Raw genomic sequence first — 16,681 nt, 5'->3', positions numbered from 1 at the left:
TTATCAACGATTTCATGTAAATTTATAAAGTATGAATTAAAGTGAGTCAAACAATATTATTTTATATTTAATTATTGTAAATAAGCAATTGGATTATTAATTATTTATCACATAGCATTGGATAATTTACTCGTTTGATCCTGCGTCGTTCTAAAATACTTTGTGGCCTGCCAATAAAAATGTCGAAATTAAACGTTTTATGTAACTCTGTAAAATGTACTTAGGAAAATATTTTATATTTTAAGTTACGGAAGATTATTGCTTTCATCAAATAAAAGTTCCCTCGAACCATAATCTATCCATTTCAAGTACTAGTGTTATTTCTATCGTCCCGACTTGAGGATATTGATACTTAGACAGGGATTTATCTTTATTATTTCAGTTAATCTCTTGTAGATCGCGTTTCTAAATCTGTAATAACATTATCAGTGTCTTATATAATGCCTAGATCAAATCATTATCCATGTATGTGATAACATTTATCAGTAACAAGATACAGTAAACAACTAATTTAATATACAGAGGATTAAACGTGTTTACACAAAAATAAAACCATTGTTATTAAATCCAATAGTTGAGCAAATTACTGAGCTAATTAAAATAAGCAACTATGATGGAAGTAAAAGTTATATTCAATAGTTGGTATTGAAATGAATTTTCAGATAATTTTATTGGTTTCCAGTTATTAAATAAGGAATAAGGTAATAGTCAAAATCAATCACATTATTATTTATTTCTTTTCATACGCAAGTAAACTTCGCGACAAGATTTTACATTATAAAAATTATGTAATTACGTTTTAAATGGATTGTATACTTTTATGGGTATTTTTTTATAAAACCTTATTTGAATGTTTTTAACTTAAAGTCTTTTTTGATGTTTAAGCTACCAGTCACATACGTTTTTAGAATTAATATTAAACCCTGCGATTCTACACCAATATTATAGAAATGCATTACAATTATCTAGTCCATTGCGATGGAAATATCGTTATGAATTAAGAATATCATCACAAAGGCAACTATGCATCATCTAAACAAAATATACTTAAACAATTCCAGTCGACATGTTAAGCATCTGCTTCAACATAAAGTTTTGCGTATTATAACCTCACCATATATATACAGTGGCGTCACTTTATTTTTTCGAATTAATCTTAACGAAACAACACATTTTTCACGAATATTGTAGAAGTGTATTAAAAGTAATGCACCAACTAAAATAATTCATGCTATTGGATAAAGAATGACGTCGCATGTCATTCAAACCGAACTTGTATACAAGATTTCAACTCTATTGTTTGAAGATATCAGCATAAAATTGAGTTTCAAGTTTTAACCCGAACAAATTACGTAATATGAATTTGGCTAGTTAAATAAACGCTTGTGATATACATACATAAACTTGATCGTGACTGTGGCTTGTCATTGTACAAACGACGGGAGCGAGGATGCAAGGGTTAGACAACATATACGGTATAACGGACATTAAAAATAGAAGTCAGCAGTGTGTGAACATACAGTAGACGAGCTACAGCATTTTATTTGTTTTGGTAAAATATAAATCCTTGCTCATGAAAAATATAAATATGTATATATCAAGATTACATTCGAGCCGATTGAAGTTAAAACCAATACATATTTTATTAGAGAAAATGACTAGCAATTTATAAATGTTTCTAATTTTCCTGTATGTCGTGTGTTTGTCGTTGTACTCCTCTTAAACGATGGACAGATTTGAATGTTTTTTTTTATATACATTTGGATGGCGCTCCAGGTGCGTTAGATTCATAGATCAGCCCAACAAAGCGAGCTGCATTCGGTATCTAGGTTATATAAAATGAAATGGCTGCTCAGTGCCTATATGTATTGTTTTAATACAGTTTATAATTTTATACATTTCTTTCTGAGCGTAATTCTGATGTTCACACAAAGGGAGTCACGGGCAAACACTAGTTAAAATTATAAAATCAGATATCTAGGACCACACAGCAATATTTTAAGATAGGTACAGTATGTACATCACAGTCAAAGCAAGTTTCCGAAAAAAAGATATTTTACGAGGAATATAGATGCCAAACAATGAACACTAACACATACTTTTATTTCACAAGTAACCGAAACGTCAGGGGTATTACAAAGAATCGAGTCGGATATGAACATTGTACGTTATTTTATCTTACAATCGCCTATTAGTTATAAATACGGCAGAACACTTGTACGAAAACGAAGCGTACAAATGTACACCGCCTATAGACACTAGCCGATGTCGCTACCATATTAGCCTTGGCTCCTCTCTCGAGCGCATTACCTTTATATTAACCCTACTCCCCAGTTGGCGGTAAGGCGAGATGCCACCAAATGACAGATAAAAAATGCTGTGAAAATTAATAAAAAACATAATTTATTTTATAAAGTAATATTTTCAAATAAACACAAACGTTACAAAGAAATATTTTTTTTACAAAAGACGTTTTTATCAACTTGGCTTTGTTATAAAGAAAACAGTTGAGTGTATTCTTGATTACAAACTTCAGATCAAAGAGAAGTGCAAGAACGCTATCTTATATATATCTTGCAATTGCATCCAATGTAATGAAAATATTTTATATACTGACTTTCAAAGAATTTTATATTTATCATAATTCATTATAATATGATTTACTTTCTTGAGATATTAGCACCATAAACTAGGAACATCCTCAAATAAATATTGCTTCTCTTTATTGGTAACACTAAGTTATACAGACACTAACGAATTGTAAAATTTCAGTTACTTTGTTTTTGCTTATTTAGTCTCGCGGTTTGATTGAAAGAAGGAAGTCCTAAATACTCTGCAAAAATATTTAAAGTAAAATAACAATAAGACGGTGCTCTCATTCGCCCTGAGTTCGTGCATAGCCCGAAGTTCACAACATCTTTTGATAAAAAACGTAAAAATGATGCCCAGACTCTTAAGTCGCTAAAACTTTCACAAGTCGTTAAATGACTTTTAGATGCGTACTCTAATTTTCGTGTATGATCATGTGTCATAAAAATATTCGGTCCACAACGCTGAAATACGGTGGCTATAACTAGAAAAGTTATTTTAATGATGTAGTCTTAGATATTACATGTATCATGTTATATTAGACTTGGTTTATACTGAAATATATAGTTATACCATTTCCGAGGTTCATTAATATAATCTTACACGATAGCCAATACAATTTTGTGTTAAAACTTTTTGATAACCATCTGTCCCAAATTTTATTTGCTGGCTCTTTGAAGTGGATGTGAAATAGGAAATACGAAAGCGGATCGGGCCCATCAAAATCTACATAAATCTTTTCATCCTTATACTTTGTTTTTTTATATACTCCATGTTGAAGAATTTCATTAAAAATTAGTTTATTGTTCAAATCACTCAAGGAAAACTTTTACTTAAGTGATTAGATTAGGAGGCTTCATTTTATTGCGTTAGAAACTTATATATGAAATTGAATTAAAATTCAAATAGAAAGTAAGTTATAATAAGTTCATCGACGTTATTATTATAAGCCTAACATTATTTTAATATTAAAAACTTTCATATTATAGTTTCATACGGACCACGGCATTTTTAAGTATTTTTTAATAAGAAGAATTGTAACAGCCGGGTCGAGCAGTCATAAAAAATAAAAGAACCTAGAGGCCGTTATTAATTTTTCCTCTTCAATATTTCACTTTACCTTCGTAGCAGGTAAAACCTAGGGACGAAATATTGTTTGTCATTTTTATTATAAATATATATTATTCTAGCTATGTTTACTGACACCCTCGTAGACCCTCAGATAACGTCGGATGAGAAAATTTTCAGTTAACGTTAAAATGTTGAAATTGATCTGTCAATTTTAATTCAATTTTCTCAGATATAATTTTTTAATTTTTCCTTTATTCTTTGGATAAAAGGTTTATGTTTACGTATTATTAATATATATGTATGTAAATATTTTATATATAAATATATATCTATGTATGTATTTTATATATAGAAATTTCGATTATAAATTGAAACCTTATTCTTGGGCTTCCAAAATAATGGGCCGAAGTTAATCTGTTTGAGGCTGTTATGAAGTTGAATATGAACTAGTATGTATGTGTATATTAATCATAGTTGACTCATGTTAGCAAATTAAATACTTCATTGTTATATTACTGACGTGCCTCAAAGGTAGTGAGCAGTCGATTCTGTTGCGGACATTTATATTTTACTCCACATTCATCCGCCCTCGCAATGAATCGGGTATATTATATTTATAAGGGTTTCGGGACCATTTGATATCCGTTGATTAAAAAGGGGCTCTTTCATTAATTACTTAAAGGTTTTAAAAATATTTCTACGTTCCGAATCAATATCAAATAAATGTTTAATCATTAAAACGAGTAACAAATCCATTAACTTATATATTCTGATCGAAACACTCGTAGATTTTAACTTCGTGAGATCATTTTGAAAATGTTTTATTGTAAAATACTTAATAGTGCCCATGATTTCTTTTATAAATTTTAATAAAGCGATACCTGGCAGTGGATGTCTGTTTTTACCAGTAATTATCAAGAGAGCTGGTACGTTGAATATTGTTCCAAAATATGATTGCTAATTGATAAAAGAGTTTTTATGTAGAATGTAAATGATATTGCATTAAACTTTTAATACTCGCTCTGTAATGTGCAGTATTAAATAAATATTATAATTATATAATTTGTTTATGGGCTCGTACACATTAAACAAACTTTAATTTCCATTATGTTTAAGTTCCATTATATTTTGTGGTGTTTACCACTACTTCAATCCAAAATTTTATCATGCCTTTATAATGAAATTATTGCTGAATGTTCAAATAAACATTCTCAGCTTATATCTCTAACATTAAGTGATGTTCACATTTTTGAATTTTGCATATTTCTGAACGCAATGCAAGTTTTAAAGCAAAAGTTTCATATATAAAAGTCAGTAAATAATTTAATGTTTAACTTCTTTAACTTACAATTTTGTACGCTAGCTTGATTATACATCCACTGGCAAGAAAATTAGGTTAACTGCATATTTTCAGCTGCGGTTTTCTTATTTTATGTAGATTAGAATTTAATGAGAAGGTAAGCCATATTTTAGATAAATTAATAATCCATAGATTGAAGTTATTATAGCACAACTATTAAATAAAAAATATATATCTTTTTAAATAAATTACATTTTAATATAAAACGATATGTTCACAAAGGTAAGTACATCATTATTTTGTTCATAGAAAAAATATGATTTGTTACCAATATTTAAAACATGGGACTGTTTTTCTATGAAAGTACTGAAACACAACGCTAAAACTTTTTACACAGTCGAAGCAATGTTCAAAGTTTCGTAAAAACAACCTTTTATGCTGGATATGTGGATGTGTGCGTAAATGAAAATCTAAATTGAAAAGTTGTAATGGAGAAGGTTTTGTGCGATTGTTTTTTGTTTATTGTAACAAGTGCTTTATCTACAGAGTTATTTGAATCACATAATAACTACATGAATTGTGACATTTAATTTTAAAAATCGTTGCGATGGTAAATTCATATACAGTCTAGCTGCTTCCGACGTCCTTGTTTGCATACCTCGATACACATTATTACGTTAAAATTTTATGGCGACAAATCCTCGGTAGTTTACTAAAATGTAAATGTACTTTGTAGTTTACTTAAATGTAAATGTACTTAATGTAAGGCATTTTACAGAGTAATAATTTCTAAAATTTTCACGTGTAAACATTTCGGGCCCATTGAAAGCGAGCAAAGCTATATTTTTCACATATGACTCGCCTTTTTTATTGTACATTTTACTTGATGTTTCGGTTACTTTGCAATAACCGTGATTAAGGGAATATAAGATGTCTAGAGACATGAAAGGCTAAAATGTACCAAAAATATAGTTTTATTCTCTTCACATTCTCATGTTTAATGTTTAATATTTTAAGACAAGTTTTTTTAAAGTAATTTATACCTTTGAAATAGATTTAAACAATTATTTTTATGTGATTTATTCGACCTTGCCTTAAAATGACGGATAAAATACGTATTGTTTAGAAGCATAAGTATAAAGTTAACAAATTAATATCAATAATTTTAAATTTATTAGATCTATGAATATATTTATGTATATTTAAAACACTGGACTACCACTTTATTGATAAAACATTGTAGTAGATGCTTATCTTTCTATCTGATTCTACTCTCCGATTGCATTATTACTTCATATGAACCCAAGTGGTCCTTATTATTTTTGAATACGTTGAAAAACCAAAAGTCCACTTTTAAAGTTAAAATGCGTGCTTTCCGTATAATAGAGATTTCTATCTCTTCCTCATTACTCGGAAACTATAATTTTCATAAGATTCGATACTGATAAGCAGAAACAAGTGTTAATTATACACTTATATATGTATATATATTTCCATAAATTAGATTTGTTATCCCATATTTAAATGAATAAAGGTTTGAAGGTTTCTTCATCTACATTGCTTTCTAAAACTTTGATTCATTGTGATGAAACTTTACGAGTTTTAGGACGACACTAAAAGCTCAATAACGTAAGAGTAAAAATATATAAACACGTAATTATTATTAATTTATATTTTTAATATCTTTTTAAGCTATAAACGTCCCTAAAATAATTTTTGTTTTATTTTCTTTATATAATAAGACAAGCGACGTCTATACAATCAAAACTACCTGTAAGAGCTACTAACTTATAATCATAAAAGCATATACCACCAGGAAATAAATTTGTATAAAAATTCTTTTGTTTGTCCACATATTTTAATATAACCATAGAGATCCGTTAAGGAAAATGCAATCAAAAGTATGAGCAATTAAAATAAAATGTTGAGTATCAACATTTATGTATGGTATAAGAAAATACACAAAAGTCAAATAAATTATATAAAGAAATGCACATATTGCATCCTCGACGTTTAATTTATAACTACTGTAGATTGAAACATCGTATATGCGAGGCGCATTCTTCTGGGATCGATCTAAAATGACCTGCACGGTACGCCCGCTCCCCTTTCCTCGTCACCCGAATGCGTGCTGTATCGACCAATCATAACCTAGCGTCTACCTCAGTCTTCAGCTGACGCTGGCTCTTGATGGCCAAAGCATTTTGCGTTACATTTAATTTTTTATACCAATAATAACAATGACAGATCGACTCTCAGAATCACAGGTGTTGCGTCTCGTAGAAGTATATCGAGATTACGAGTGCTTATGGAATATGTGGAGTGATCTATATAAAAATAGGGAGGCACGGCAAATCGCATACAGCGAAATATATAGACGTCTCAATATTCCTGGCCTCGAACTAAAAGACATACCAAAGAAAATTAAAAATTTAAGATCTTCATACTGTCAAGAATTAAAAAGGATGGAAAAGAGTAGCCGACAAGGAAATACTGGAGAATTTCTTTATGAACCAAGAGTTTCCTGGTTCACCCTTGCAGAAAGTTATTTAAAGCCATTCATAAAGAGACATGAATTAATCGCGCCCGTAAGTAAAGTACTTTTCAGCCGTGCCCTATTAATTTTAAAAAACGATATGAACTTTTAATAAGCGAGAACAACTTATTTCAGTTTACATTATTACTATAAGGAAATAAGCTATAAATTAAAAAAATTGTATCCATATATTATGGTTTGTCTTCTGTATTTGATTAATTCTTTTATATTATAGGATCCATCAGTAATTCCTGCAGGAGAATTGGCCGCATATGGTCACTGCCAGGTTGGACAATTAAGCTCTTTTTTACAGTCTTGAACCCTCTTCATTGCTGTTTATTAAATAATAATATATTTTTAGACGACTGTTAATCATGGCAGTAAAGAAGAAATGCTTGTGGAGAGCTTAATAAGAAAAGAAATTAAACACGAAGATGAATCAGAAGAAGAATCTTTCAATGAAGAAAATACGGGGAAATCACAAAACGTAGTTCTGAAAACACACGAACACTTAAGTATAATGAAATTTCCTCAGCCTCTTCACCTAGCAAGAACGAGCACAATATCAGTCAAGTCCTAGCCAAAATTGAAAAAATTGCTAAAAATATCTCAAAATCTGCTGAAACGTTTACAAAAACTACAGAAGACGAGTTTGACATCTTCGGTCGCTATATAGCTAAGACGCTACGTTCTTTGCCAAAGGAACTATCAATTGCTGCAAAAGTAGCAATTCAAAAATCTGTATCAGATATTCAAATAAAGGCAGTTAGAAAAGATAAGATTGCATTAGAATCACATGGTTGTTCATCTACAACAGAAACGGATGGATCAAAATAATTTTACTGTCACGAAATATCCATTTATAGACAAAAAAATATATATTATAGAAAAATATAATATTAGTTGTGTTAAAAACTATGAAGTCGAAGCTTATAGCTAATTCTCTTAAAATTTGTTGTTGTTTTTTCGTAAATCAAAACGAAACTTAGTTTCATGGAATATTTAATTACATAAGTATCAGATTAAAACTGTCCTAAATAAAATTTTATGTACTTCTTATTCCATAAAACACAAATTTTATACAGAAAACAAAAGTATACGAAGTCGTACTTCATACATCATACGTCACTATGTACCTTCCTAACTTAAGTAAACTAAGATTTGCTATTTCTTTTTCATAAGGGTTTATGTAAATATGTTTTCTTCCTGAAGCATTAAAAATTCAGTTCTCCAAGAATAACACTTGAGGCTGACGAGCTCTTGACCGGGATTCCAATTTCGTTTATTCGTCTAAGATATATTCTTATGACTAAGATCATATTTAGAACTTGTAAGGACTGCATTCAGATACGTAATTTTTGTAATTCATTGACATATTTCCGTTTAATGAAAATAATGTTTATCTTGTTATATATATTAAAACAAATATACCTTCATTGTTAATTATTTTAAAATTTTTTCGTTGTTATTTGTTACCGGAATTAAGTTTTTTTTTTAATGTAACCTGCATAAAAATTTTATAAAATTATCGTATTATAATACGAAGTTATCAATTATAATAATTTGGAACAATTTTACAAGCATTTTATTTAAGACTAAAATTCAAGACTACAAACAGTACACTATTTGCTTTATTTCCTTGGTTCTTTTCATTAGCCAAAGCGAAACAATGAATCTATACCAAAAACCTGATTATTAATTACATTAATCTTCATGATATAGTTACTGTCTATAGATAGCCGTTAGTTATATCGGTAATTGGTTTATCATATAATTAAATCATAATTAATTTTACTTATTTTAAAAAACATTCAAATTGCAAAGCGTAAATTGAAAATTACATACTTATTATTATTGCTACATTTTAAATATACATACACTTAAAACAATTTATGTCCAAAAAGAAAGAAGTCAAAACTAATAAGTTATTATCAAAAATGACGTCACATACTATATCACCGGTACCGAACGTAATCCTAGTAGATTTCTTAAAAGATGACTTGACAAAAAAATACTATATATATTGTTGTAAATAAGTGTCTCATATATAGGGAAATAGTGTTAATGTGTGCACGAGTAGAGTGCAACCTCGATATGCAAATCAGAAGGAAACAAGTAAATATTCAGTATTTCAAGTGTTTCGTTAAGATAAGGTTTGTTCAATTAACTTTAGTTTAGTCTAAAATTTATTATAAAGCGTTAAATAAATTGTTTATTCTTTTTAAGTTACATTTCTATTTTGTAAAACCAAAACTTTACAAATTAATTACCCAGGTGTGGGTTAAAGAGGCCCACCTCCACCGTCCAAGCTCCTCACTCTACCTAACCAAAATTTGAAACAAATCTACTAGGGCTGCGTTCAAAGTACGTTCTGAAAATGAATTGATGTTAGTTCTGGACAGGCATTACATATTTCAATAAAATTACTGAACGTGTATTATGCATTTCTATGTGAAAACAATGGGCAGCTAAGAATTTGTTCCCAGAGTTTATAATCGTTTTTCAAATGAGTAAAAATGAGTATCTAAGTACCATATACATTACAGTAATTGAATAATAATTTAAAGATAAAATACGTTTCAAAATTTTGTTGCAACATGAATTTCATAATGAAATAAAGCTTCATACATTGGTGTTATAGTTACAAAAGGTTTTTTAACTACCAATATTCGTTAATTAAAGATTTTTACCTCTTTTTTGTTAGTTAAAAATCCATCAAAAAGAGACTTTTAGCAAATAATATTCGCAACATAAAGGTATGTTTTACAAGAACTCTTCTGGACAATTCAGTGGGACTACAACAATTTTGTTGAAATGAAAGAGTTTTTTCAGGTTTTTAGTAATAAGTTTGCGCTATTTACAAATTAAGGGTTTCAAATATTACATATATTACATTTAAAAGTACACAATTATTATCTGTCTGTCTCTTAAAATATTTGCTAGGAATCCATTAAATAAATCTATTTTGTTTTTAACTTTAACGCAGCAAATTTCCAAGAACCGTAGCGTTAAATTCTGACTAAAATAAGTCGTAAATAGTTAAGATGGACACCAACTGACAAGTTTCTGACTTAGTTTCAGTTGAAATGTCTCTCAAGTAATCTTTGCCAACTAACGAGATCCCTTGAGTTCATTTTAGATAGCAGCTGATAAAACTATGTATACTATGATTATTGGATGACGGCTGTTCCATTTCTAGGCCTTACTTCAAACCCTTGCCAAATTTAGGAGTTACCAGATTATATATTAATGTAAGAAAATTATTTCTCTTTTTGCAATCATAAATGTAATTTTTTTGTTATATATGGTATTAAATTTGGCGAAACTAAAGAACAGCATTGGTTAAATGTTACGTATGTATGTATTTATTGTTTTAATACCAGGTGTATTTATTGTAGCATAAAATACCGACTTAGGATTTTCACGACATAATTATGTTTGAAAATTTTATCAGCTTAGTTAAATATAATTCACTTTTTATAACCATATAACAATTAAGGTGTACAATATTTGTATATATGAAAATGAGACAGGTTATCGCTGTGGGGTGAATATTAAATACTGCTATAATTTTATTTATGGGACTTATGAAATTATTATAAGTACGAAATGTAATAACATTTTCTTAACCGTAAAATAAATCTTACAAAAAATGGTCAAACACAAAAAGTTCAAAGTAAAAATATACAGGAGATTATTTTTAGATCAGATCAAGGAATATTAAAACTGTTTACTTAGGAGACAAACAAAAATTTATAACTTTTTGTTAACTATTGATATAGTTCTAAATAGTTCTGTATATTTTCTACGTTCTAAAAATACGTCAATTGTATTTTACGTAAGGTGAATAAACTGGAAACATTAAAACTGATGTATTGGGATGACAGCAAGGAATGTCGTATCAACGGCTGTTTTGGCCCTGTTCCAATACCTAAATATTTTACAGTTACACTCTCTATCTAAATCTTTAAGAGGGCTAAGAATTCAACTTAGTTGTATGTAACCATTTTTATTGTTTTGTAATAATATCGTTGGTGATTAATAATCTATAATGCACTACAGTGTTTCGGTGTTGTCGTGCTTATATTTGGTCATGTTGGTAATAAGCTCTCAACTAATAAAGGATTACGATGCATGCTGTACTATGTTTCCATAAAGCTGTAACAAACAACGTCAAATTCCCTACACGCTTTAATACCGTGATGAATGTTTGTTAACATTGTGATCACATTATACGAATTTATAAAGTAAAACGCTGTTTGGTAAAACTTAACTACAATATTTCACAGATATAAATTTATACTGGCGATGGTCCACAGTCAGCGGACAATAAAATTTAATGTTTTTGAACTCAGGAACAGTCAATTGTTTTTTCCTATTTCTTTTACATTATATTTTTTGAATTTAACTGCATATTAATCTAACACATTTTAATAAAATACAACGAGGTATTGTTTGTTGTACATACCCTAGAATTTATTTAAGAATTTAAATGAGAACGTATTTAATCCGAATAAGAGTAAGTTAAACATTTCAATAATTCAGCACACTATTTGTTTTCATAATTATTATTAAATGATCAAAATTTATTCAGAACAAAACTATGCTGAAAAATATTAAATAACTAATATTTAATCAAAAAGAGATATTTTTTTATAAACTCCTTATATAAAACAATAATAAGATTAACCTTTGGTCATAACTGAAACTGATACACGATTTAGGCTATGTTATTTAAAAAGAGGCTTTCATTGAAATAGTAACAGATGATTTTAATATTTATGATAACCTTTCTGTATGAGATTATTTTTCTGACGAATAATAATTTGTGGCATGTTCACGTACGTGCACACAATCTTCTATTCCAATAGGTATTGGGGGAGATTTTTTACATATTTTTGAACTCTGCAACCATACAAATCAACTGTAACTAAAAACTTTATATTTTGTGTTAGAACCTCATGATTTCGGTAACAATTTGATTTAAGTTAGATTATTTCGTCATGTGGGATGATAATATCAGAGAACATAATTATTATGAAACGCCAATCATCACATTTCATCTTACGAATGCTTGTAATATACGTCCGCGTTAATGCAATGATTATACAAATCATACGAAAATTTCATACATTTCATATTAGATTCAATATTTTCGACAGAATTCTATCAATTAGTTTACTCGTGAACGTGGTTTGGCTGATTGCCAACATCTGGAAAATACCGCTGCTTGCCTCGCCTCATTCTTCATTAATTGGTTTACTTCTTAGGAGCAATAAAATGTTGAAACCAGAACAATAACTAACTTTGAACTAAAAATTTGAAAGACCACTTCGTTATTTATATATAGATCCATACACATGTAGCATGATTATTGGATCTGTGGATTCAAAGCTATAATATTATAACCATATTTCTTTTCTATTGAAATCTTTTGTCAAAGGTGTATTGAGATTAAATATTTCTTTATATCATTTCAATAGATAATTGAAAATTATTGTTGTAATAGTCATTCAATTTAATGCTCGAGGAGCCAATTCCAGTAATCGGTCTACAGACTTTGTTGTCAATGGTTAATACAGCTTTTCGAACTGAAGACATTAAATAAATATTTATTCGGTTTGACATAAATGTAAGATAATTTTTAAGATGAAATCATAAAGATAACATTATCAGTTGTTAGCAGTGACCTAGATGTTACATATTATAACTATGACATAGCTAAGAGACAATGTAGCTGGCACATCTGAATTCACACTAACTTTTTAAACATCGTTTTATATTATAACCGAGACGTGTAAGTTAGAAGTATTTACTACAGAGTGCTTTTCCGTTTCGTATTATATTCAGTGCAATAAAGAACACATCTATTTTCAAATTAAATTTGGAACTCCTCCAGCCAAGTAAATTTTGAAAAAAGTACTAACCCTGGCTTTATCGATTCGGTTACCGAAATAAAATACATCACTTTAACCCATTCGACATTTTTTGCATGACTAATTAACTTAAAATAATCATAAAACGAATATTTTATAACTACTACGATCTATCAAAATAAAATATAATACATTTTCTGTCATTTCTTAGATAACAAGCAATACGTAAATTGCAAGTGTAGTCTAGAGATTAACATGCAGTAATTGCATATGTATATATGTAAATGATTGCCGGAACAATCTATATTGTTGGAAAACTATTATGGTACACTTAATGTCGTGATCATAAAAGGCATAATAACATTGTAACGACTTTTTATCATGTTGCCGCCATGGTAACGGAGATCATATTCACAGGTAAAAAGGCAATAAAGTACTTAACGTGCTTAAAGATGTACTATAATTTAAACACAGCCTTTGCCGCTATCCCTTATTTATATAATGAAAACTGAGCATATTGTTTTAATCAAATTTTAAGATTTAACTTAATACTCCAGTACAAAGGGCATCGAATGAACAAGGGTCAAAATTGTAGTCTTGAGGTTTCAGAGCTTATGCCTAAAGTATAAATCCTTTGAGCATAAATTTTATGTACCTACAAATACAGACCACAACGTACTTTTATGTGTTTAAACTAAATTTTGAACTTATAAAAATATTATTTTTGGACAACCTGCGTGGTGTGGAAGGATTTCTGACAGTTTTTATTTAAAAAGCTACTTATGCACTATGTTAAGTAGCTATCTTTCTTACTACTACAATTTATAGAAGTTGAATTATGTAAAAAGCGTGATATATATACAGACGTCTTATTAAAACACGTTTATTCCAGCAGTGTATTTACAACTGCTTGTACACACATACGGTCATATATTTTAAGTAAACGTTGACATGTTAAATTTCAATTTTATTTTCATTGCTATTAATATACTACGGCTACATAATATGTTGTATTTCTCTGCCTGATAGCGTGAGCGTACATTCCACGATACCAATAACTGAAATACCGAAATACTAATCAAGCTTTGTCTCATATTTGTCAAACAATATCAAGTTTGCTAACAAGAATATCTTCATAGATCTACGTTTGTTAGTTGCTGTAATTTTGTTATCTGTTTCTTCGAACATCATTCTTATACTTTAAAATTTTGTGTAGAAAATTATTACTGAACGATATGATTTTCATCGTCTAGAAAGCAAAATCAGAGCACGTTCTGTGTTGCTAGTTACAGCATGAATAATCCATTAACTTCTTATAATGAATAATGGGCTAAATTTTGTTGTGTCATTGCTCCCGTTCATTGTACACAAGATTTAAAAACAAAGTCATAGCTCAACACGTCTCTATGGAGTAACCACACCCTTTCTTATATTTAAAGTGATGTAGAAAATATCCAAATAAAAAATGTTCAAAATGTATAGTATCTTTTCATCCTAGTTTAGACGAAAAAGAAAATACCTCCATTTTTATTTTTGCCCTGAAGTTTTGAGAGTGAGTGACGTTTTACGTAATTCTATTGAGGTGGGCTTAAAAAATTATAATCTTGAAGCGTTAAATCATATACAAATGAAAAGTAGATAACTTCTCTTTAAGAAAACTTGACAAAATGTTTAGTTAAAAACTTATGTAATATGTTATTGTACCTAGCTATATTAAAGGTTAAGTATTTATAAATTTCTTTATCTTAAAGAAGCCTTCGTATTATATTAATTTTAAAATATATGTTCTATAAAGCTTTTTGATCAAGACCTCCAGAAGGCTGTAAAAATTATTCTTATTTCTAAGATTCTACTCTAGGCAGAGGTCAAGTTGTTTAGAAGCAGACTTGTCATTTATTTCTGTATCACACTATTTAATTAAGTGTATTAGTATTCTCCTTGTGTGATGCAGTGTCTCTTTGTACACATGATTGAGGATTATCTGCTAGAACCAACCTAACCAATGTACATCTATGCCAACAAATGCCTGGAGGTAGTAATTATACCTGAAAGCAGTTGTGTCCTTTGTTACACTAATGTTATGTTTGAAGTTATGTAACTGTCGAGTGTGTAGGAATATTAAAGCTTAATATATATACATATATTTTTTTAATCTTATCAAAAGAATTAATTCATTGTTATCAAAAAAAGTATTATTCTATAATTGATTAACATTGGTGGAACGTTACGTGAAAAACTCCAGATATTCATACTTGTTTAAAATTGACTCTTAATTAAGTTCTGGTTTTAAGAGACATTGAAATAATAAATATGTAATAGAAACTCCACTAAATTATACAGTAAGATAGTTTAATTTTTATATTGTTTAAAAATCCGTCTCCGTTTATAAATATCGCCTGTTACGTAAATTAACAGCGCATGCTGTTAACATAAAGTAAATTCGACACAGAACAGCACATACACTGACCCTTTTATGAATATTTCTATTTATATACCTTAATTCTATAATTAGCATATTTATTTTTTGACCGATTTTTGGTTCAAGAAAATTCGTTGCTTCATAGCTCTACATATATCTAACAAATAGTAAATATTTGGAACCGTGCAAGCGTAATGTAAATAAAAATATGCCGGCCATGTTTTACGATTGTGGTATTTCGGTGAAAGTATTCTCGGGTTGGCGATTCTTACACAAATAATCCTTAATAATTAAAACAGTTAATGGCGTTTTGGTCGGCGCGTAGTTATTGCGAATCACGATGTTTCAAAACAATAATCACTTAAATTTTGTTATTTCTGTAACAAACAGGTTGAATCATATTAAATTAATTAAAAAAATATTTAAGATTATAATCTTCCCGGCCGTTATCATATTTTATGACTAAACATTTGAAAAATATGTAAACAATTTTATCGAAGTACCTTTGAATTTTTTTCCGTTTATTACAAATTAACACCACAGTGAAATGACAAATTTAAAAAGACTATACTATAAATAGTAAAGCATTCTTTTGATTTCATCTAATAAATGTCCAGACCTATTTAACTTCTTTGTTTTCTTAATCAGGAATGTAGGAAACGGTTGCCGTGCGCTGCACACGTTAGCACACGTATGCACTTGACTGGTGCGCTGTACACGTCAGGATCGATCTAGCCCCGGCCGTTCAACGGTCCCCTGAAGAGAGCTAAATCACTTCACTGCACTTCACTTATATATCAAACCACTTTCGTCACCTACACCTTTGATATAAAAATAAAAATACGATATATTTACGAATTTCTTTTACGAATCCAAGGTCATGCGGTATG

General features: G+C 29.2%; 2 protein-coding genes across 6 annotated transcripts in view; one reads left to right on the top strand and one right to left on the bottom strand.

Annotated features, from left to right (window-relative positions):
- Positions 1 to 16,681, bottom strand: part of LOC116767514 (potassium voltage-gated channel subfamily H member 8) — a 48,160-nt gene that overhangs the window by 30,398 nt on the left and 1,081 nt on the right. The window contains exon 1 of one of the 5 annotated variants that reach the window (XM_032657854.2): positions 16,411 to 16,551. The exons of 1 other annotated variant lie outside the window; for it this stretch is intronic. The gene's annotated coding sequence lies outside the window, so the exon portion shown is untranslated. Of the gene's footprint in view, positions 1 to 16,410; positions 16,552 to 16,681 lie in introns of those variants that run through there. 3 more of the 5 variants (XM_061527483.1, XM_032657856.2, XM_032657855.2) reach the window with 3 other exon arrangements.
- LOC116767728 (uncharacterized) lies at positions 7,118 to 9,069 on the top strand. Its single transcript, XM_032658182.2, is given in 4 exon segments — positions 7,118 to 7,548; positions 7,732 to 7,782; positions 7,858 to 8,070; positions 8,073 to 9,069. Coding segments are annotated over 4 exon segments (873 nt in total). The 5' UTR covers positions 7,118 to 7,200; the 3' UTR covers positions 8,334 to 9,069.

The sequence above is a fragment of the Danaus plexippus genome (assembly GCF_018135715.1).
Source record: "Danaus plexippus chromosome 9 unlocalized genomic scaffold, MEX_DaPlex mxdp_26, whole genome shotgun sequence".
Lineage (NCBI taxonomy): Eukaryota > Metazoa > Arthropoda > Insecta > Lepidoptera > Nymphalidae > Danaus > Danaus plexippus.
This window is presented reverse-complemented; position numbering and strand designations above follow the sequence as displayed.